The sequence below is a fragment of the Staurois parvus genome, unplaced genomic scaffold, assembly GCF_062004578.1.
Source record: "Staurois parvus isolate SC_StPar_1 unplaced genomic scaffold, SC_StPar_1.0 ptg000244l, whole genome shotgun sequence".
In the NCBI taxonomy this organism is placed as follows: Eukaryota; Metazoa; Chordata; class Amphibia; order Anura; family Ranidae; genus Staurois; species Staurois parvus.
In genome coordinates, this window is record NW_028318040.1 from 7,246,107 (window position 1) to 7,271,213 (window position 25,107).

Genomic DNA, 25,107 nt, shown 5'->3' on the forward strand with positions numbered 1-25,107 from the left:
TGAGTATCTTTAATATATTAAGACATCCTTAAGGTACAATTTTTTTAGGGCACTGGGCCCATCATTTTTTGGTGGATTGAGCAGTGTACGAGGTGGTGTATACAGGGAGATGTACAAACTGGAGTTGATTTACTAAAACTGGAGAGTGCAAAATCTGCTGGTGCAGCTGTACATGGCAGCCAATCAGCTTCTAACTTTAGTGTGTTCAATTGAGCTTTGATAAAAAAACAAAAAAACAAAACTGGAAGCTGGAAGGTTTCTGTGCAGAGATTCACCTGATTTTGCATGCTCCAGCTTTAGTAAATCAACCCTATTGCCTTTTAACCTGGCAATCTTTAACTTTTCTATTATTGTAAGAAATTGATGATTAAAACTTCTGTCCTGTTAGAAGAATAGAAGTTGGAATATATGCATAGCAATATTGTGGAAAAAGAACTAAGGGAAAAACCTCTCTTCTCCCCATAATTACAGATTTGCTAGAATGGCAATTGTATACAGATTTCTAATTTTTACATATGGAATAACAAAATTCTATATTAATATTGTCATAAAGTACTTATGATTAAATTTACAAATAAAGTTAAAAGTTTTCATTCATATAGGCTGATAAACAAAATGCACTGTGACAATGCTGTTACAATGTACTTATGAATGAAGCCTACAAATCACTTTTTATTTACTGATACTGGAGCTGCTGTCATCCTGATACACAGGGTGGAACCTATTTGTCAAACTACCAACTGACCCCGCAGATTAAATTTTGAGGGCCTCTCTCCCAAAGTAGTGCTGCAACACAGGATTCATCAGTCTCCCATGCCTCTGCATTGCCCATCCCTACAAACAGGCTTTCCTGTAGGAGTCCACCCAGACACATGGAGGGGAATTCAATAAAGCTACTGTGCCACTTTTCTGGTGTTAATCCCTTGTTAATGTATTGCACCAAATTCATGAAGCATTTGCTGCACATTTGGTTCTGACAGCGACTTATGCACCAAATTCAGGTTTGTTCTAAAATGTGCCACGTTTACATTGTGGCACAATGAAGGCGCCAAATTCAAAGTAAAATACTGACACTATGGGGTTGATTTACTAAAACTGAGGAGTGCAAAATCTGGTGCAGTTCTGCATAGAAACCAATCAGCTTCCAGGTGTTAATTGAACAAGTTAGAAGCTGATTGGATACGATGCACAGCTGCACCAGATTTTACACTCTTCAGTTTTAGTAAATTAACCCCTTTGCATCTTATGAAAGTGGAGCTACTTAAGACCAGCTCTCTTTTGGCATTTATAGAGAGAAACTGGCACAGACAGATTTTGTAGAAGTGCCTCACAGTCAAATGCCGCACAGCATACACCAAACTCAAGTACAAGCTCTAGACAGGTACATGAATTTGGCACATTCTGCACCATTTTTAGATTGCAACACAGACACTTTTATAAAATCTGTCTCTGTCAGTCTTTATGATTTTCAGGAATGGTTTTTATTTTATAGCATTACTACCCTTTATTGTTCTGCAAAGATCTAACCAGGTCAGAGAAAAATGTGAATTTTTAAAAATTCAGCTGGAGGTTTTTTCTGGTACTGTTGTGAAAATAGAAGTGGACATCAACTTTTTACATTCCCGGGTTTTTACAAATAAGTCACACTATATTGAAAGTAAAGACAGCTTCATAATAATGTCCCTTTATCATTCGCTAGCACATTTCCATTTTGAAGTGTTTAGGAAGCCAGTCACACATAAAATAACATTAGGATAACATAGTTCTATGTCTGCATGTTCATTCATTCGTTAATTGCTGTTTGAATATGCGCTTTATGACCTTAGTATAATTAAAGGAATGGACTGAATGCATAAGCATCAATACACAATAAGTTAACTGTCAATATACATAAATTGTCCTCTGCAGTCCATTAACATGAACCTTTAAACATATTCAGACATAGTTTAAAAATCTAAAGAAAATAACACCTGTGATGTCCTTGAAAGATGTTCCTTGAAATCTTACTCTGTTTATTCTCTGTTAAACTTTTACTAAAAAAACAAAGTTTTGAAAAATCATTATATGTAACATCTAATACTTATATTTCAGATAACCCAGTGGGATCACTACCTCTTGTAGCACCACTGTGAGCTCCATCCTACTATCACTTACATTGCTGGATAAAGTAGGTATATAGTAACTGTTTCTTTTCAAGAGGCGCTTTCTGAATCAAAACTGCAAACAGAAGTAGATTTGAACTTCTTTTCCACTAATGATGTTTGAATTACTGCGGAGACTGAAGTCTGATCATGTAGACATACTATTTCATAGGTTATTTGTATGGTTGTGCAAATATAAGATTATATATTACACCTGCAGCTAGCACTGTATGTGGAAGATGAGTCTGAAACACCTAAGAAAATAATGCCCCCTGTTGTGTTTGGTGGGCAGTAAAAAGGGCCCACAATGCAACTGTGAGCCATGCTCTAGGCTCGCAATTGTGGTGTGGTACTCCCATTCAAAAACCTTGTTCGTCTGTCAAAAACAAAATGGGCATTTAGGAGGTGGCAGCATTGTCACTTGAATGCTTGTCAGCCAATCCTGTATCACTCTCAGAAAAGCAATACACTGCAGATTATTTTTTAGCAAACAATACAAATGTAAATGATCCACCATTCTTTTTAAACACAATGTAAATATTAAACATGATTTGTAACAATTACAAGCAGGTATTAGTTTTTACTTGTTAGATACCCAAATAGGGGCATTTGAGTGTTTTAGTATATTTTTAACTATTATAATAAATAATTCTGATAAATTCCTGTTAGCTATGAATGAAGTGTTGGCCAATTATGCAGAGAATATGAAAAAAAACTACTTCTTAGAATAACATGGAATCTTGTCAAATTCAGAGGAAACGTCATAGCGGCAAGAAGAATGCTAAGTGCCAACAAGGAGAAATGAGTTTAAGTGGAAAATTACTCATAACAATTGATAAAAAATAATGTTCTTATGCAACCAAAATTAGTGTGTGCTGTAAATTGCCTTCAGCATTGTTCCTGTTTCTTTTTGCTGGAGGCTGACATTTTGTTGAAGTCCAGAGCCCAGATAAAGCAAAACTAAACCCTCTTATCCTTTTCAGCCAAGGAAGCTGCCATCTGTTTGATCTTCAACTGCTATGATGCTGCACATGTGATTAGTTATAACACTAGTCATTTGATGGTTTGACAGTTTGGTTGAGAGCATAGTAAGACTTGCATGCCAGGAATTTAACTGTTTTATTAAACTGTTAAATCATATTCTTAACCAGCAGTAAATGAACTTTATAACAAGGCATCTCTGGCCTCCCTTTCTGCTTTAAATCTTAAGTTATTAACTCTTACCCTCTTGCTGACTGTCTCATTCATGCTGTACATGCGTCAGAAGGGTCGGTTGGCCAGGTGGGCCCTAATGCCACACATATGTGTCTATGGTGTATTGCTGTTGTGTTGTGAGCACACTCACTACGTGCTTCCAGCACACTGACCAAGCTGTCACTGACAGCTTCTGGTGTTCATTAGTGGTAGCCAATGGTAGGGGCTCCTGAGCATGTGACTGTTTTAAAAGCCAATCACAGCATTCACATGATCAGGAACATCACCTCCCACAGTGATACACCATGAACATGGGCATTAAGGTCCATGTGCTGCAGCACATATCCGTGGAGCAGTTAGCAAGAGGTTAAGAGTTAATAACTTTAAATTAAAAGCAACAAGAGGAATCAGGGAACCCCTAAAGGGTTGATGGGAGGTGTAAAGAGGTCTGCTCTCTATGAAATAAGAGAAAAATTCATGAATTGTGCTGTGAACTATAAAAAGGAAATAATTCCATAATCCTCAAACATTTACAGATAGGTAAGTATTTTAAAGTGTTTCTTACTGCTTGTTCAGATTATGCAAATACTTTAGTGTGCATGATCTGGACACAGGTTCACTTTAAGCTGCTGGACAGGAGGATGTAAACACACTGCTTTCCTAAATCTCTTATACATTTGGTGAATTTAAACCAACACAGATATAGAGCACTAGTGTAAAATGTATGCCTCCCAATATTGTTTTACAACACAGTGTTATATTACTTAAAAAAGCATATTTTAATTTGCTCAATAGTCAAATTAACTATCAAAGTCAGAAATTTCTATTCACTTAGGCTTACCTAAATTTGATCAGATATTTGAAGTAAACACAAACAAGAAACAAAAAACCCCCCAAATAATACGCACTTTTTATTAATTTACCCTGCTGTTGTTCCCGCTATGCACCAGACTGCATTAATTTGCCAGTTTTTCCTAGTTACACTTTAAAGCCTCTTGAGAGAAGTAAAAAAAGCTTTTAAAATATTCCCTTATTATTCTTTAGTTTGACCTTTTGGCATACAAATTGCCAAAAATACTGTTGATTTTGTTAGAAAAATTGCTAAATACAATGATAAATGGCTATTCGAAAGGTTGAGGTGACATTCTTCCAGAAAGACAGCACACATTGGAATCCCCACCTAGGAGACCCAACCCTTTTGCTTGAATAAAGACTTTTGCAGGAAGCAAAATCACTGGTGTACAGTCTTTGTCTTTTGAATAGTGGAGCAGGCTCCAGTGACCAGCACCCAGTGTGCCCACTCTGAAGGACAGAGTTCTGGAGTCTGAAAGCGGTGAGGCTCTTCATAGTCTTCTAACAATGAGAAACACGCTATTCTTGTACATCTCACATTAGAGGTAATATTTCACTTAACCTTGTAACTAATGGTACAAATAAGGAAATGGAGCAAAATATCAACCACCACCTAATCTATTTAAGACACATTCCTGATAGACATAAGTGATGTAGTTTAGGTGCAAAATAGATGGTTAAGTTGAACTGTTACTGTTATACCAAACTTGATATAGGATGGTCCATTCTACTTTAACTGAAATGAAAAAAATGGCTCACCATAGCTTGCTACAACAGAACATTCACAGTAAGTTTAATTTATCAAATGTGACAAAGAAATTAATTTTCACTAGAATTTCTCAATATAACCCATTGCACCCAGTTAGGCCTTCTCTTGCATTTTTCTTGAACAGTAAGGAATCAAAAGGAGAACCTGATGATTGCTATAGGCTATGAGGAATGCTAATTGTATCAGGTATCTATAACAAAACAATATATGTACATCTACAGAGTTCACAGAGTCCCTTTATGTACATAGTTAATAATCAATATTACTTTTTGCCTGCCATGTTAGAACCAAAAGAATAATGGTTAGAATCTATTTAGACTTACTACTCGATGAAGGATGATTTCTTGAATGTCTTTATGCCCATGTTTCTCAGCAATTTTAGCTGGATCATCTCCATTCTTATTGGTGATTTGACAAATATAATCTGCCTCTGGGCTTTGCAATAACAGATGAGTGACCTCTTTAAGTCCAAGTTTAGCTGCACAATGTAGTATGGTAGGTATTTCAACAGAGCTGGCATCTGAAATAGAGTTAGGAAAATATAACTATGGTACGGTATGTGTCTTTACTATAAACCATTCAGTACAGATGGGTTATTTATTTGTTGTAAAAAACACCCCCAAAAACAAACCCCACAATTAAACCAAAAAAGCAAAAAAGTTGGAAACATTTTACAAATATGTTAAAAAGGAACAGTGTAAAATGTTCAAAGAATGTGATTTTAAGACCATGCAATGTATAATTCAAGATGTGTGATTAGGAGCATGCCATGAAATCAGTGAACCCATGTGCAGGGAGAGGAGCGTGGACTGTATAGCAGTAGGTATTATGTGCAGGAGAGGAATGCGGAGTGTATGGCGGTGGATAGTATGTGCAGGGAGAGGGATCTGGAGTGTATTGCAGTGGGTAGTATGTGCAAGGTAGTGCGGAGTGTATGGTGGTGGGTAGTTAATGCACCTAGAATATCCCCCATCCACAACTCACCCCTCTGCACCTAGAATACCCCTCCATCCAGAGCTCTCACCCCTCTGCATCAAGAACATCCCCCCATCCACAGCTCATCCCTCTGCATCTAGAATACCCCCTCATCCACAGCTCTCTCCCCCTGCACCTAGAACTGCTTCCCATCTACAGCTCACCCCTCTGTACCTAGAATACCCCTTCATCCACAGCTCGCTCCTGTCCACCTAAAATACCCCCCTATCCACAGCTCACCCCTCTCCACCTAGTCTATCCCCCATGCACAGCTCACCCCTCTCCACGTAGAATATCCCTCCATCCACAGTTCATCCCTCTGCACCTAGAACACATCCCCATTCACAGCTCACCCCTCTCAACCTAGAATGTTCCTCCATCTACAGCTCACCCCTCTCCACCTAGAATACCTCTCCATCCACAGCTCTGACCCTTTTGTATCTAGAACACACCTCATCCACAGCTCACTTCTGTCCAGCTACAATACCTCTTCATCCACAGCTCTCACCCCTTTGCACCTAGAATATCTCCCCCATTGACAGCTCACCCCTCTGCACCTGGAATATCCTCTTCCACAGCTCTCACCATTCAGCCCATCTGCTCCTCTTACTCCCTTGCACATAAAATTCCCACCTCCCCTCCCGTATCCACTCCTCTCACCCCTCTGCACCCAGCAGCCTCCTTCCTTACTGTCCATAGCATTCCTTTCTGTGCCCAGCAGTCCCCATTCACAGCTCTCACCTTCAGTGCTGGATGTTCCAAAACCCCTTTCAGGCCCTTTCTCCTCAGTACAGAAGCTGATATGGCTCTACTTGCCAGCTTTTTTTTCAAACACACAGAAGGCGACTCCCTGCATTGCCTTCTAAAAGGTGCAGGACCTAGATCCGGCCTTGGTACCTGCAGCAGTTGGTGGGGCAGGGAAGCCAGAAGCACTGTAGGAGGGGGGCTGGGCACACAGGGGGAGATTAGGGCACATAGACTTCAGAAGAATAGTGAGGGAGATCAGTGTGGACACTGCAGAGGGAGGGAGGCAATTACAGAATGATGCTGCATGTCTCTTCTTGCAGCTAAAAGCCAACAAAAGGGAGAGAAACCAGCTTTCAACTTCTGAAGGGAGAGACATAGACACAGGGCATCATTTTGTAATTGCCCCTGCTACACTGGTTCCACTGCTGTCTAGGCCCCCTGTGTGCTTCCCCCCCCAAGGAGGAGCAGCGGCACCCCCATATTGGTGGCCCTGCAGGTAGTTCCACCACTGCCCCTGACATGTATCATCCATAGTCTGAGCACAGTGCCCTCCCCCTCACCCAACACCCCCTCCCCCCGGGGCTAGTGTGCAGTGACGACGTTGTACCCATGAATGATATGCCACTGTGTGTGGTATGATGTAATATAGCACATCTGTATCTTTTGTTGGCTTTTCATGGGTAACTCTTTATCTGTGCAACTGAAATACTATCTTTGAAAAAAGCTGTAATTTACAGCAATGTTACCTCCAATCCCATTTTTATTGTTTCAGAAACATGCCTAAAATGCTTGAACTATCGATCTGTTGGATCGTTTATGCCAATACACTAGCACATTCATTATAGCCCAATTAAACCTTTGGTTTAAAATCAGCTATATATTATCCAGGTGCATCCAAACTAAAGTCATGTAGTAAAAAATAACCATTTCTCTCCATATGGAAGCAATAGTCTCTCTGCAGAGGTCAGATACACCGCCTGCTAAGTAAAACTTAAACCTCTGGAATCAGCAAAGCTCATGTTTCCTGCTCCATATAGCTCTAGCTCTGAATTAGCAGGGGCTCCTTGGACCTTTGCAAAGGGACCACAGCTTCCACATTGAGAGCAAGGGTCCTTCTATACAGCATGCTTGCAGGGGACATGCTTTTCTACTCTGTGGCTGCTTTCCAAAGAAAACAAACTTTATCTCTACCTTTACACACATGTTGTTTTGATGCACCAGGAATGTATTTAGCTGATTTAAACTGAAAGTTCATTTGAGTTTTAAGAAACTTTAATTGCAGCTTTGATGAGGGTGCAATGCACCAAACAAACAAAAAAGGAAGAAAGAAACATAGCCCAACACATTTTACTCAGTTTGATAGAGAATCATCTGGTTTTGAAAATCCTCATTTAAGTAATTTACACAGCTATTTTAACCTTCAAAGTTGAAAAAATAATATGTAAATGTCATGTCATTAGCCAGGAAGCATCTCATAAACAATGATTATCCTGAAATCTGAGTACATATAGCATGCTGTGGATGTGCTTAATACTCCAGGGTTGGCCAACCTGTCAACAAACGAAATAAACAGGACATTCAATATTCTGACATTTCAAGCTGTAAAATATTTATACCGAGATTTCATAAATTCATATACCAAGAAGGCAATGCCCTTATGAATTGTCATAATCAAACAACAAGTGAATAAAGCTAGCAAAAATATGAATGAATTCTTGATGGACACTGATTTAAAATGTCAAGTTTACATATGTTAACACATATTTAGCTTGTACACTAAACTTTCTTATAATGCATCCTTCCATATAAATCTCTCTTTATGGTGAAAAAATGCTAAATATGTATATGCACTGTTTTGCATTTGTTTCATTTATCTACATAATTTGTTCAATGCTAACAGTTTGTGCTTTCCGGGGTCCTCATGTCCCCATCTCCCTGGATTGGTAGTTTCTGCTGTTGGTACTTGGTTTATTTATTTATTTATTTCAGATACTTATATAGCGCTGTCAACTTACGCAGCACTTTAAATATATATTGTACTTTCACATCAGTCCCTAACCCTCAAGGGGCGTAGAATCTAAGGTCCCTAACTGACATTCATACATACTAGGGCCAATTTAGACAGGAGCCAATTAACCTACCAGCATGTCTTTGGAGTGTGGGAGGAAACCAGAGTACCCGGAGGAAACCCACGCAGGCATAGGGAGAACATGCTCCAGGCAGGTGGTGCTCCAGGCAGGTGGTGCCATGGTTGGTATTCGAACCAACGACCCTAGTACTGCCAGGCAGAAGTGCTAACCATTTAGCCACTGTGCTGCCCCATCAGCTGCAGCCAAGCCCAAGAAACCGGCTGTCAAGTCCCCCAAGAAGAAGGCGGCTGGCAAAGCCCCCACCGCAGCCAAGAGCCCCAAGAAGAAGCCGGCCGCCAAGAGCCCGGCAAAGGCTGCAGCTGCTGCCAAGAAGGTGACAAAGAGCCCCAAAAAGAGAAAAGCTGCAGCCAAGCCAAAAAAAGCCACCAAGAGTCCCGCTAAGGCCAAGCCAGCAGCTAAGAAGGCAGCTAAGCCCAAGAAGGCCGCTCCGAAGAAGAAATAATGGGCAGCGACCTCCTTCATCTCCACCCCCCAAGGTTTGGCACAACATTAAAAATAAGTGAGGTGTGACTGCTTTTTTTTGGCATTTTTTTTTTAGCATTAAATATCAAGACAGCACTCTTCCCACAAAAATCTCTTATAACACAAAAGTCCTGAAAAACAAGTATGGAAAAACTAGAAATAAAAAAGTGTGGGAAAGTGTCCACAACTACAATGTGCGGAAAACTCTTCAAAAACAAGGCATATTAATAATAAATATATCTTAAAGTCATTAACATCAACAAAAATATCGAAAAAGTATTTAAAATTATTAATTACAAAGGTGTAGGCAAGTGTTCAAAAGAAAAAGGTAAAAAATCAATACATTTGTCAAATAATTTGTGAACCAATCGGTAAACCAATAGAAAGAAATTCGTTAAACCCATGTTTTTGATTATACTAGTAATGACGGCGATCAGCAATTTATAGTGGGACTGTAGGTGTGCGGCGAAGCATTCTTACACTGGTGGGAACTGACTAACTGCCACTGACATTCCCAGTGACAGTAATACAGTGATCAGTGCTAATAAAAAGCACTGATACTGTATAAATGTCACTGGGCAGGAACGAGTTAACATCTGGGGTGATCAAAGGGTTAACTGTGTGCTGTGTGTGTTTTACTGTGTGCTGGGTTTTACTTGGCGGGCATGTTTTGTATCTGTTTGTTGGGCATGTCCAGGGGTGGACTGACCATTTGGAAACTCGGGCACTGCCAGAGGGCCCGGAGTCAGTAGGGGGCCCCATAAGATGCCCCTGGTACCTTTTTTATAGGCTTTTTTGAGTTTGGGCAAGGACACAGGGGCCCCATGATCCCCTATTGCCCGGGGGCCCCATGAGTTGTCAGTCCGCCCCTGGGCATGTCCATGCCGACAGGAAAGAGACCTGTGTTGTTTACACACAGGTCTCTCCCCTGTCAGCTTTCCCTGATGATCGCCGATCACCGGCCAGGACCCGGTGACTGACATCTCTAACTGCCAATAGTGGCGCGGGTAGGGCGGCACGCGTGCCCTACCCGGAAATGCAAATCATGTATATATATGATTTTGTGCAGCCCTGCCGCATTGTAGCAGTACTTCTGCTATAGGGCGGAGGGCATCTGGTTAATGACACTTTAGGCTCCCCCTTGAACCCTGACTTATATGGGTTATAATTACATCAACCATGCCTTAGCCTTATTATGGATGAGGGCCATGCTGATACTCATATTGCCTGCCAAGGTGGGTCCAAGGTTTCCTCGCACACTTCGTCTGTGCAACAAAAGATTTATTAAATGAGTCCGTAAATGATTTATAGATAAGCTTCTAATTAAAAAACTAACTAATGTTTGAAACCTTATTTAAGTAATTTTATTTTATAATCAAAAAAGTGTAACATTCAACTTCACTGCTGTTCAGTTTAGTAGGAAAGTTAACTTGTTATATTTTTCTGGGCAATAAATATTTTTTTGTGTTTTTGTCTTTGGTTTGTTATTGGTCAAAGCAACTAAATATGACAAACTCACAAGTGAACAAAAAATTCAGGTTTACAATATGAATATTAAAATGTATTTGTTTAAAAGCTACTTATGGAATAAAAATGGAAAGAAAATAAGCGAGTCTTAATGCTTCATCATTTTGAATAATAAAACATTAGAAATACAAAGCACCAAATCACTTTATAGTCACATTTTATTTAATGCTATTTCGTTGCAGGTTATATCTGAATGAGTGATCAATAACTCAGATAATGTTAATTAAACCGAAGCAATCAGACCAAAAGCACTTATAAGTCTTAAGCTGATCACAGCTTGACACATTTAGAATTGCTACATTTTGGGATTGTTTTTCTAGTATAATCAATATCAGCATTAATTGTTGCGATCTGTAGAAGCATATGGTTAGTATTATTTTTTAAATAATCTGAAATTATTTAAAATTATGTAATGATCAACATTATTAGGCTACGTGGCTCAGCATCTGATATTTCTAGGCTAAAAATACTAAACATTTCAGTATTTCTGGGTAAGGAGCTCTTGAATATTTATGAGTTGAATATTGAGTATTTAATGGGTGTTAAGACTTATTTTTTGGTTAGTTTGTAGCTATATTACTGTATATATAATAGCTCTCAAGTGAGTGTGGCCTTAATCAAGGCTGGTAATAAAAGGAAAGGACTAAAGTGGAAAAGATGATTTAACAAAAATGATATTGGTTGCTTGTAAATACATAACTCGGAAATGTGATGCTGCATTATTACATTGTTCAAAGTTTCCTTATACACATATTTTAAATTATAGCATATTTAATCTATAATTTATTAATGCAACAATGAGAAGAAGAGGAGCTGCCTTTAATGTATGGAGTGAACAGAAACAAAGTACAGAAAGGCAATTGAAAAATAAATATATAGTCAAACAAACACAGATTTACTATTGCATCCCATCAGACTGTAGCGCTAGTTTTTGTAGCGGAGATTAGAAAATGAAATATGACTTCTGATTGGTTGTGTCAACTACTGTAGTGTTGTGTTAATGTAAAGGACAAAATTAAAAATTAGGCGCATAGAACATGGTTTGAATCAAATATTCCTAAGATTGGTGTAATTAAAACAATCCAATATAAATGTCTCATAACAAGTTCATCCACTGTAGGCAGGCTAAAGTGAGAGCAGATACTGGCTCCAAATATGCAACAGAAAAAGAGAAAAAACAGCACCTATAAGTGTAGACTTTTATGTAAATTTAATAGTGAATAAGTTAGGCAACTCACATGGTAAAAGACATAACAAGCCCGCCATAGGACTAAGGGGGACAGGGTCACCCTCCCACCAGCTCGAACAGAGGAGATGCCAGTCATTTTCCTACATCCAGGCCAGAGACACACACCAGAGGGCCCACAGCATCTACTCCTTGCCGAATGGCAGTCCTGTCACCCTTGGTCTTATGATGAGCCTATGTCTTTTACCGTGTGAGTTGTCTAACTTCTTTGCTATTAAATTTACATAAAATTCTACACTTAGAGGGGTTTTTTTCTTTTTTCTGTTGGGATAGCGTAAACTATTTTCTAATATAAAAGAATATTGTATATATTGCTTTTTTACTAAATTTGTAGGGACAGATGAAAGTTTGGGGTTACTATGACTGGTGTGGCTTTTTGGAGGACTGAAAGGGATTGGTCAGATCAGAAAGAGAGAGAGAACAGCTGGTGTTATCACAAAGATCCTTGAACAGTGTTCTGCATGCAAGGACTGCATGAATTCAGCACTTATACTTTCAGCCCTAGATAATTTTATAGGTAGCTTTTGTTTTTTTGCTAGGTGTTAGGTTACATATTATTTTAAATTTAGGCCGAGGATCTAGGATGTTAAAGGAAACTAGTATAAAAGGTGCCAGAAAAAATATATAAATTCATAAAAGTATTTTTTAAGACAAAACCAGCATGTTTGATTAACAGAGTAGCTGTGAGAGCCATTGAGTGGATATGGTAATGCAAACAAAAGGTCTGTTTAGCCAAGTAATAAAAATACAGTCTGCCCAAAACCCAAATCAGTAAAGAGCATTTTGTAAAATGTGCCCCCTAACTTTGGAATGGCAATTGGACTAGTCAAGATTTCTGAACAGGTTCTCAGATTGTTTAAGGAGCTATAATGGGACACTGACAAGCAATATAAATACTTTGGGTAACCCCTCTGTCTTTATGGTGATTTATAGATTTCTAGTGATCCTCTCTATCCCTACAATAGGTTTGGCCTGACCCTCCCAGTTGCAAGTGCCTGTGAAAGAGGCAGTTTGCCATTGAAGCTATTGTGTTTGGAATATACTGGCTATTTGTTCTGTACGCAACTATGAGCACCCAAGTGTATTATCACTTCTGTTGCCTTAATATTCTGTATATGCTCAAGAGGTCCTACATGTTTGCCTTGCATGTACTGCATTGAGGATCTGTGTTCCTGTTGTTATTTTAAACATTCCATAAACTTTATTATTACAAAAATTATTTGGGTAACAGTTTCATCTTGAAAAGACTAACTCTACCAGTTACTTTGAGAGGTAATCTGGACCATATTTGAATATTATGTTTGATTAATTCAAGCAGAGGATTTATATTAATAGGAACAAAACTGATCCAGAAATGACTCTTATGCCTATTTTTACACCAGTCCATATGCAAGACTATTAATATTTTGGGATTGCCCAATTTTGTCAGCAAAGATAGAACAGACAAATGATATCAACCATTGAGAAAAAATATTTCTAAAAACATGACCATAATAAAGAATACATTTTTTTATTTTTTAACATTTATGTTATGTTAAGTGCTGTCACTGCACCCACTAGTATGATGTTTAGAGCTTTCACATATATCTTGATCCACTGCTGTCCAATAGAAGTTACATCCTGAGATTTGAGCTGACATTCCCTAAAAAAAGCTAAATACACAGCAACCTGAAAACAGATACTGCATTCCTCACATATGTGTTACTAAAATCCGACAAGGAAAGTAGAAGCTGCATCTCAAAGGCACACACCCACTTAGGACTGACATATGCTCCTTTTTTTCTGGTCAACTGGCCAGTTACTGAGGACGCCATCCCTTGCCTGTTAGAGGTAAGAAGAGAGGAGCAGTGGTGCAAGGAATGTAGCTATTGGCTTACTTTTTAAGCGTGCCATCAAAGACCATATACATTCATTTGATGATCAGCAATAAGAAAACTGCAAGACAGTAGGGTGTTTAATAACTAGACTCCTTCCTATTGCCATAATAATGTTTCTGTTGAACAATATTCACATCCAGCACATGTATTTTACTTATTATATAAAATGCATGCATGACTGCAAATCCCCCTCAATCTTTTCTTCATGAATGGACAGTATTTACATTTGTTCGTCAGATTCTAACACTATGATTACACTTAATTACTACTGCTGACCCTGAAAACCTATATATTTTGTGAAAGCACAGGAAAGTGAACCATATGTTGAGTTACTATTTTCAGCACACTATTCAAAGCAAAGCTTTCCCAACCATTTAGTTCCCAGCCAATTCATTACACAACACATTTTGATAGAAACACTCTGTGCCCCAAGCTACAATTTTACAGTCTTCCACTGAGCCATTACTTAGAGTTTATCATCAAATAGCAATTTGACCTCATTTAGAGTTCTTTAACTTTCTTGTGGTTTTTAGCTGTTTTAAGACACGCATGAGTGGGCTGCAAAAATTCTTTTTTTTGTGTATCTTTGTAATCATCCGAACATAATTTTTCTTCTCTTTGCTCTTGTGTTGTGGTGGAAGGTTAGAAAGATTAAACAAATGAAACAGAAGTTGCAGTAACATGACACGTGTGATCACTGTACAAAAAACACAGAGGTTTTCTAGGGCAATAGGTATTCTCTAATTGCCTTAATTTTAACTAGAACGAAAAAAAGGCTAGTGTATTTGTTTACAAAATATTAGAAACTTGTATTAAAGGGTAAGTCCATTCTATCATGATATTGCAGTATGGTGAAATAATGTACTTTTGATCACATTTAAACATCTGACCAGAAATAGAGAAACCAATACGTGGGAATCTTTACCTGCCTCAATCAAGTCTGGGATTCTGGTGTTGCTGTACCTTCAAAGTGAACAAAAAAGTGGCAACCTCCTCAACCTATAACTAGTCTTTGCAGTAAGGTGCACATGGAAGGGCAACGCAGATCACAAACAAAAGATTTCCCAGCACACATACCAGCCAGCCAAAAAACCCACAATGGCCGCTGTCTATTCATTTGTATTAAGGGTTTTGTTTGCAAACATTTGCAAATATGTGTAAGCCGCAACGGCCACAACAAGGTTCCTCTGTATACTGCAGTCCTAACGCTATAATTTTCAAAATTTCCTAAGCAGGAGAACATATAGCAGTGGATAGATTAAGGGCAGGTGTGCCAGGAGGGAGCCCACCCTTCTTTAACCGCTTCCTGACTGCCCTATAGCAGAAATACTGCTACAGGGCAGCATGGATGCGCAAAATCACATATATATATACCTGATTTTGCATTCTGGGTAGGGCACACGCCCTACCCGTGCCACCATTCGTGGCCGCAGCTGTCAATCACCGGGCCCCGGCCGGTAATTACCCAACGGCGCCCGGTGATTACCAAGCATCTCCGATAGGGAGGAAGACTGTTTTCTTTACAAACAGTCTTCCTCCCTATCAGTTTGAGCACACTGCTCTGGATGGCTGTGCACAGCACAGCCATCCAGATCAGTGTGCTTACAGTGAAGCACCCCCCCCCCCGCACCCTAGTAAAACACTCCCATACATATAGTTAACTCTTTGATTGCCCCTCATATTAACCCCTTGCTGCCCAGTACCGTTAGTACAGAGTCAGTGCTTTTTTTTAGCTGGGGATGTCAGTGACACCAAGTTAGTTCCCTCCTTCATTGTCAGAATGTCCGCTGCAGTCCTGGTAAAAGTCGTTGATCGCCGCCATTACTAGTAGAAAAAAAAAATCCCAGTATCTATACCGCCATTTGTAAATGCTATAACTTTCATGTAAACCAATTAATTTACATGTATTGGGATTTTGTTTTAGCAAAGACATGTTGCAGAATACATTTTGACCTACATTTATGCAGAAATTTGATTTTTTAAAAATTTTTACTGGACTTTTTTTATTGTTTTATTTAATTGTTTTTTTCTCAAAATTGTCGGTCTTTTTTTTTATAGTGCAAAAAAGAAAAACCACACAGGCAATCAAATACCACCAAAAGAAAGCTCAATTTGTGGGAAAAAGGACGTAAATTTAATTTGGGTGCAGCATTGCATGACTGCGCAATTGTCAGTTAAAGTAACGCAATGCCATATCGCAAAAAATGGCCTGCTCAGGAAGGGGGGTAAATCCTCAGAAGGGCAAGTGGTTAAAGCCACAGGGACGCACATGATGCCCAAAAAGACCTTCAAAGTGACCCTGTCAGTACATGGGCAATATATGTATAACATACAGTACTTGCTAAATTTAGCTTTCTTGAGGACTTTTCTTGAAATACATCACTTCATGGCTCATCCAAATATTAGTCTGGTCAGATGGGTTGAATAACTGTTTCCCCTGCCACTCACTGTTGTTTCTCCCACCAGCTTAAATGTCCTGTAGTGACATACAGTCATGGCCGAAATTGTTGGCACCCTTGATATTTTTCCTGAAAATCAAGTATTTCACACAAAAAAGGTATTGCATTAACACATGTTTTGCTATACACATGTTTATTCCCTTTGTATGTATTGGAACAAATATAAAACAGAGGCAGAAAAGCAAATATGACATAATGTCACACAAAACCCCAAAAATGGGCTGGACAAAAGTATTGGCACCCTTAACTTAATATTTGGTTGCACACCCTTTGGAAAACATAACTGAAATCAGTCGCTTCCTATAACCATCAATAAGCTTCTGACACCTCTCACCCGGAATTTTGGACCACTCTTCCTTTGCAAACAGCTCCAGGTCTCTCTTATTGGAAGGACACCTTTTCCCAACAGCAATTTTAAGATCTCTCCACAGGTGTTCAATGGGATTTAGATCTGGGCTCATTGCTGGCCACTTCAGAACTCTCCAGCGCTTCTTTGCCATCCATTTCTGAGTGCTTTTTGACGTATGTTTGGGGTCATTGTCCTGCTGGAAGACCCAGGATCTTGGACGCAAACCCAGCTTTCTGACACTGGGCCCTACAGTGCGACCCAAAATCCTTTGGTAATCCTCAGATTTCATGATGCCTTGCACACAGTCAAGGCACCCAGTGCCAGAGGCAGCAAAACAACCCCAAAACATCATTGAACCTCCACCATATTTTACCGTAGGTACTGTGTTTTGTTCTTTGTAGGCCTCATTCCGTTTTCGGTAAACAGTAGAATGATGTGCTTTACCGAAAAGCTCTATCTTGGTCTCATCTGTCCACAAGACGTTTTCCCAGAAGGCTTTTGGCTTACTCAAGTACATTTTGGCAAACTGTAGTCTTGCTTTTTTATGTCTCTGTGTCAGCAGTGGGGTCCTCCTGGGTCTCCTGCCATAGCGTTTCATTTCATTTAAATGTCGACGGATAGTTCGCGCTGACACTGATGCTCCCTGAGCCTGCAGGACAGCTTGAATGTCTTTGGAACATGTTTGGGGCTGCTTATCCACCATCCGGACTATTCTGCGTTGCAATCTTTCATCAATTTTCCTCATCCGTCCACGACCAGGGAGATTAGCTACAGTGCCATGGGTTGCAAACTTCTTGATAATGTTGCGCACTGTGGACAAAGGCAAATCTAGTTCTCTGGAGATGGACTTGTAACCTTGAGATTGTTGATATTTTGCCACAATTTTGGTTCTCAGGTCCTCAGACAGTTCTCGTCTCCTCTTTCTGTTGTCCATGCTTAGTGTGGCACAGACAGACACACAATGCAAAGGTTAAGTGAACGTCTCTCCTTTTTATCTGCTTTCAGGTGTGATTTCTATATTGCCCACACCTGTTACTTGCCCCAGGTGAGTTTACAGGAGCATCACATGCTTGTAACATTCTTATTTATCCGCAGTTGTGAAAGGGTGCCAATACTTTTGTCCAGCCCATTTTTGGAGGTTTGTGTGACATTATGTCGAATTTGCTTTCTTTCCTCCCTTTTTTTGTTTTGTCCCAATACACACAAAGGGAATAAACATGTGTATAGCAAAACATGTGTTAATGCAATACGTTTCGTGAGAAATACATGATTTCCTGGAGAAATATCAAGGGTGCCAACAATTTCGGCCATGACTGTATGAGCTGGAAGTAGAAACAGCAAGAGGTGGGGGAGGCAGGTATTTACAAACCATTGAAGTATGTGAATTAAAAAAAAACAGGTTACCAGAAAGGTAAATATATGCAGTCTACTGTTAGCATTTATGTTTTATATACAACACCCATTTGCTGATCTCCTCAAGGTAGTTTGAACCCAGCTCTAAGCACTCCAGATTCAGAGCTATGAAAAGCTGTCTATTCTGGCCAGGGAGAAAGTTGATCAAGCATGGTCTGTGCTCAATCAGCTTCAGCACAGTGGAGAGGTGACATTAGGGGTACAATCGACCCCTGATGTCTCTATAAAGAGAACCTGTCACCTGCGCTATGAAAGTGTGGAAAAAAGGCAACAAATGTTTAATAAAACATTATTAATAGCCAGAGGTCCCCTCTTATCCTGTGGAAGGTGCAGTTCACACTGGACAGGCTGTCCCACAATACTGGTGCCTTGAGAGATCTTCTCTACTGGTGGAAGCTGCGATGGGGGTCAGCTTATATGAGTCACTCTCCTCTGGGCCTCAGGATGGTCACCATATGGTCCTGGGGGGTTAAATGCTTTTCCCAGAGGTTATGCTGCTCCATGTGCTGGCATCCATCGAGGGGACCTCTGGCTATTAATATTGCGCTTACCTAATGCGCATCTGGTGAGTGCACATTTCTTATATTTCCTACACGGTTTTGACGAGTGCCTCACTGGGAGTAACAAAGTCACCATTTCATCCATTTGTCATTTACCGGACATTGTTCCTATGGACTTCATACTGTCTATTTGAGGGTGTGGCCAGTCTCTGATATAGCACATTTAATTTGTTTATTAGCGCTGCACTTTTTCATATTGTATAACCTCTAGACTAATTCCAAACACAGTAACATAGCAATTATACTTACCTTTTATTGTACCCGAAGCAGAGTAAACTAAAATAGAAAGCTACCAGTGCCAAGATACCACCAAGCACTGAAACAACTGATCAGTGCTTGTAAACATCTCAGAAACTTATATTATGTTTTCCAAATATTGGGGATATACATTTAGCAAGAACATTATCAATGCAGTACATGAGCACCAGGACAAAGGACTTACTTAATGCTTGCTGGTTAATTTCATGCAGGTTAAATTCGTGCGATGAAATCTTGTTCTGCAGTGATTTTGCCAGCACCTTATCAAGGTCCTCCAATGTGTAAACATCAAATGCCTAAAATGTAAATTCAGGATGAACACCATCATTTTTTTTCATCAGCAAATTTGTAATATTATGTTTTAAACAAACAAAAAACAAAACAAAAAAAAGGTCAAAGAAAAGAAAATACAGTTAGTGCTAGGGCATATTGTACACAAACATAGTTTTATGATAAAGAGATATATTTAGACTAGGTATTGTATGAGTAGATAAAAGGTCTATCAGTTTACATACAGTCATAGTGTGCCAAGAGTGTGCGCAGTACCCACTTAAACAAAAGTATGTAAGAGAGACAATAATAAAACTGAAAGGTCCCAGTAGGACATCCAATCAGAAAAGAAAGGAGGATGCAGAGATCAAATACAATGTTCAGCATAAATGAGTACACCCCTTTTGAAAAGTACAATATTTAATCAATATTTCAATGAACTCAAGAGCAATTTCCAAAATTTTGACAAAACTGGGTTTTATACATCATTTGTTTAGCTCATTACATGAAGGTAAGGTTAGTAATATAACTTAGATTACAAAATTGTAAGTTTTACTCAAATTAGTTGATGCAAAAATGAATACACCCCACAACAAAAACAAGTACATCTAGCATTTTGTATGTCCTCCATGATTGAATGAATGAGTTAACAACATATTGCAACATCTATCTTTTTCCGTTCTTCAAGAATGACCTATTTTACAGCCTGGATGCTGGATAGAGAATGTGATGCTTGACTTGTCTCTTCAGAATTTCCCATAGGTGTTTGATTGGGTTCAAATTAGGAGACAAACTTGGCCACTGAATCACTTTCACCCTGTTCTTCAGAAATGCAACAGTGGCTTTAGATGTGTGTTTTGGATCATTGTCATGTTCGAAAAGTGCACGACGACCAAGTAATGGTAGCATCTTCTCTTTTTAATATAGAGCAGTACATCTGTGAATTCATGATACCAGCAATGAAATGCAACTCCCCAACACAAGCAGCCCCACAGAAGGACACTGCCACCTCCATGTTTCACTGTAGGCACCATGCATTTTTCTTTGTACTCCTCACCTTTGCGAAGCCCTCAATTCCAAAAACATTTATCTTGGTCTCATCACTCCACAGTGCGGAGTCCCAGTTGTCTTCTTCTTTTTCAGCACGGGCCCTGGCAAATTCTAGGTGGGCTTTTTTGTGCCTGGGCTTTAAGAGAAGCTTCCTTTGTTGACAACACCCATGAATGCCATTCCTCTGAAGTGGACGCTATATTGTGTCATGGGAAACAATCACCCCAGTTTGGTTTTCTACTGCTTTAGCTAACTGCAGTGAACTTGCATGGCAATTTTCTTCAACCCTTCTCATCAGAAGATGCTCCTGTCAAGGTGTTAAGTTCCATGAACGGCCTGGACATCTCTGTGAAATGGTGACAGTTCCATCTTTGTTAAATTTTGTATAAGTTTTGCTACAATACTCTTACTGATAAGTAAAGCTTTGCTGATCTTCTTGTAGCTTTCACCTTTCTTGTGTAAAGAAATGATTTTCTTTCTCAGGCCTTGTGAAAGTTCTCTTTCATGTGGTGCTATTACTGACAGCATGAAATGGGAAAGGGTTTTCTTTGTTAAGTAATGCCCTTTTATAATCAACTGTCTGCTGGACACTTGTTTAATGAATAATTAGACTCACCTGTAGTTGAATTCTTCTTAATCAGGATTTTGTCTAAGATGTATCTTTGTTCCTAATGCAGGCCATAGATGGGTCGAAAATCGGCCGATTTTTTGGCCGAAAATAAAATCAACCGATTTTCGGATCGTTAGTGGGCTATTTGTTCGGCCGTTTTTCGGGATTTTGGCCTTTTTTTTTTCCGGTAAAGTTGGAAAAGATCGGCCGATTTTCGTGGCAATAATGGGCTAATCGGCCGATTTTTTACCGATAAAAAATCTGCGCATGAGCAGTGACCTGCAAGAGGAAGACAAAAAGAAGAAAAAGAAGAAGAGGAAGAGGATGAAGAAAAGGATAAAGAAGAAGAGGAAGAAGAAGAGGATGAAGAAGAAGAAGAAGAGGATGAGGAAGAAGATGAGGATGAGGATGAAGAAGAAGAGGATGAGGAAGAAGAGGATGAGGATGAGGATGAGGAAGAAGAAGAAGAAGAATAAGAGGATGAGGATGAAGAAGAAGAAGAAGAGGATGAGGATGAATAATAAGAAGAAGAGGATGAAGAAGAAGAAGAAGAGGATGAGGATGAAGAAGAAGAAAAAGAAGAATAGGATGAGGAAGAAGAAGAAGAAGAAGAAGAGGATAAGGATGAAGAAGAAGAAGAAGAGGATGAGGATGAAGAAGAAGAGGATGGGGATGAAGAAGAGGATGAGGATGAAGAAGACGAAGAAGAAGAAGAAGAGGATGAGGATGAAGAAGAAGAGGATGAGGATGAAGAAGAAGAAGAAGAAGAGGATGAGGATAAAGAAGAAGAAGAAGAGGAGGATGAGGAAGAAGAAGAAGAAGAATAAGAAGAAGAGGATGAGGATGAAGAAGAGGATGATGATGATGAAGAAGAAGAGGATGAGGATGATGAAGAGGATGAGGATGAAGAAGAAGAAAAGAAGAAGAAGAGGATGAGGAAGAAGAAGAAGAGGATGAGGATGAAGAAGAAGAAGAAGAGGATGAGGATGATGAAGAAGAGGACGAGGATGAAGAAGAAGAGGACGAGGATGAGGATGATGAAGAAGAAGAGGATGAGGATGAAGAAGAAGAGGATGAGGATGAAGAAGAAGAAGAGGATGAGGATGATGATGATGAAGAAGAAGAAGAGGATGAGGAAGAAGAAGAAGAGGATGAGGATGAAGAAGAGGATGAGGATGAAGAAGAAGAAGAAGAAGAGGATGAGGATGAAGAAGAAGAAGAAGAAGAAGAGGATGAGGAAGAAGAAGAAGAAGAAGAGGATGAGGATGAAGAAGAAGAAGAAGAGGATGACGATGATGAAGAAGAAGAACTTGGTTTTCCCCAGAAAGAAGTAGCCTAGCCAGCAAGAACACAGTAGTGAGTACTTACAGGTTGAATCCCTAGATTGCTAGGTATTTTTTTTAAAAGCAAAAATTCTGTCTATTTTCAGTATCTATGTTTATAAAGTTGGAGGCTGGCTAGATACCCATTTAAAGTCATTCTAACGGCTGAAGGTTTTTTACCTTCATGCATGCTATGTGCATCTTATAGAAACACAAGCATATCCATGTAAACCACACATCATCTTATGTTACCCTAATTTCAAGAACACCAATCTCAAGAATGCGTCTTTGTTTAATCCTCAGGCACATTCATACATCAATGTATTTAAAAATATGGTCCTTAAAGATTTTGATAATATATGGGTAAAAAAACGATATAACAAGTCATTTAGCCAAGATAAGATTAACATGATGACTAATGAATTACTAAAGGAAAAGGAGTTGGTAATTAGACCAGCGGACAAAGGGGGAGGAGTTGTGGTCATGAATAAATCAGACTATTTAATACAAGTTCAGAATATCCTCCAGGATAGAGATACCTATTTAGAACTTCCAAGGAATCCTCTGTTGTTGTATAAAAAAGCTTTAAAAGTTCTGATAAAAAAGGGATCTGACTCGGGAATCCTCAATAAAAAAGAGCGTGATTTTTTGTGCCCTACGGTACCCAGACTTCCGGTCCTGTATTGCCTGCCTAAGATCCACAAGGACCCGATCAACCCTCCAGGTCGCCCTATTGTGAGTGGCATAGGGTCTTTGTGCTCCCGGGTAGGCGAATATATTGATTTTTTCCTACAGCCAATAGTCCGCAACACGCCATCTTTCCTGAGGGATTCAAAACAAATCCTGGTAGAAATCATGGACATAAAAATAGAGAAGCCTACTTTTTTGGTAACGGCGGACGTCGCTTCACTCTACAGTAATATTAAGCATGCAGATGGTTTAGAGGCGGCAGAATATTATCTGAATGAGGCCACAGACATACCACGCATTCAGAAGCAATATTTATTGGAACTATTAAGCTTCGCAATGAAGCACAATTATTTTTGGTTCGACAATAAGTATTACCTGCAGACCACAGGCGTAGCAATGGGCGCTAAATTCGCTCCAAGCCTAGCTAACATCTTTATGGCAAGATGGGAGGAGGAGGTGATATATTCCATGGAGTGGCCACATTTGCGGTTTTATCGACGCTACATAGACGATATAGTGTTGCTATGGGATGGTGATGACTCCTCACTACTTAATTTTTTCACCACTTTAAACTATAACAACTTAAATATTAAGCTCACTTTTAATTATAGTTACAGTAGCATTGATTTTCTGGATCTCACCCTCATTAATGATGGTACTAAAATTACCACCAAAACCTTTTTTAAAAGCACAGACAGAAATGGGTACATCCCAAAAGACAGTTGCCACTTGCCTAGATGGCTGGATAACATCCCAAGGGGACAATTCCTTCGGATAAGGCGGAATTGTGGCAATATGCAAGACTACATTGCACAATCCAATATTCTTAGAACTAGGTTCATAGAAAAGGGCTATGACAGCCAACTACTGGATATGGAGATTGACCGAGTGGCTAGTTTGGACAGGACCAACCTGTTAATTACACAGCATAAGACCAAGAAAGAGATTTTCTGTCCATTTACAACGGCATTCTCGATGCAATATAAAGAAGTGGCCAATATTATTAAAAAGAACTGGAACATTCTTAGGAGTGATCCGGTGATGTGTAAAGCCTTACCGGAATACCCAGAAATCATCTATAGAAAAGCACCTGCATTAAGAAACAGACTAGCCCCCAACATTGTCAACCCTCCTAAGCAATTGACGTTTGACTTTCTAAATAGAAAAGGGTTTTTTCCTTGTAACAAATGTATGATATGCATTTGTAATGGCATTCACAAGAACCCGATAAAAAGTTTCTGTTCCAACGCAACCGGTAGATCATTTGACATTCAGTCTACTATTACGTGCTACAGCTCCTATGTTGTCTATCTTTTGGAATGTAGTTGCGGGAAGCAATATGTCGGTAGAACGACAAGGAGACTGCGAGATAGGCTGAGGGAGCATCTGGTTAATATTAAGAAAGGCTACAAGGAGCACTCCCCGTCCATGCATTACCGCCAGCGACACAACAAGAATCCACACTCCCTGCATTTTGTGGGTATCGATATCATCAAAAGTAATTGGAGAGGTACCCACAAAAAACGAGCGGTCTCTATGCTCGAGACCAAATGGATATATCTTCTACAGTCCCAAGCTCCACAGGGACTTAACGTAGAATTAGATATTAATTGTTTTATTGATACCAGCTGATCGATCTTTTATGATTCTAAGTACATTGGTTTAATTATTTCTTATGATCTTACTTTTTAATCAGATTGTTTTTATCTATAAGTTTGACGTGTTTGATGTTATCTTGCTTTTATCTGTATTCCTATTTGAGTGTTTAGATCGCTCTAATAAGTCGATGCACTTTAATCTCTTGATCACTTTAACAAATTCGATGCACCTTAATCTCAGTGCATAAATTTAATATTTTACGGTTATTACTGTTTTAACCAGATTATTTTTATCTATGCGTTTGTCATATTTGATGTATTTGTGTTTGTATCTGCATTTTAATAGAGTGCCAGAATCGCTTTTTAGATAAGATCCCACTCATTTATATTTTTGTCCTTTACCTAGGCCGTTTTTACTACAATGGGGCATACAGTATGGTCCATGCATTATTAATGCTGTATTGCCTGCCCCGTGTGTTTTTAAGATTGCAGAATCTTATTCCCATTAAGATTGCTGCAGAGCCAACACTTGCATGTCCATGTATTCACATTACATGGAACAATGTTTGTTGGGCTTCTTTAAAACGG

The 25,107-nt window shown here is 39.3% G+C and overlaps 1 protein-coding gene across 1 annotated transcript in view; it reads right to left on the bottom strand.

Annotated features, from left to right (window-relative positions):
• The window catches only part of BANK1 (B cell scaffold protein with ankyrin repeats 1), a 325,822-nt gene that overhangs the window by 239,453 nt on the left and 61,262 nt on the right, over window positions 1-25,107 (bottom strand). The window contains exons 6-7 of the mRNA XM_089680587.1: window positions 19,164-19,275; window positions 5,280-5,476 (exon numbers count right to left, since the gene is read on the bottom strand). Of these exons, the coding sequence (XP_089536713.1) occupies window positions 5,280-5,476; window positions 19,164-19,275 (309 nt within the window). The remainder of the gene's footprint in view (window positions 1-5,279; window positions 5,477-19,163; window positions 19,276-25,107) is intronic.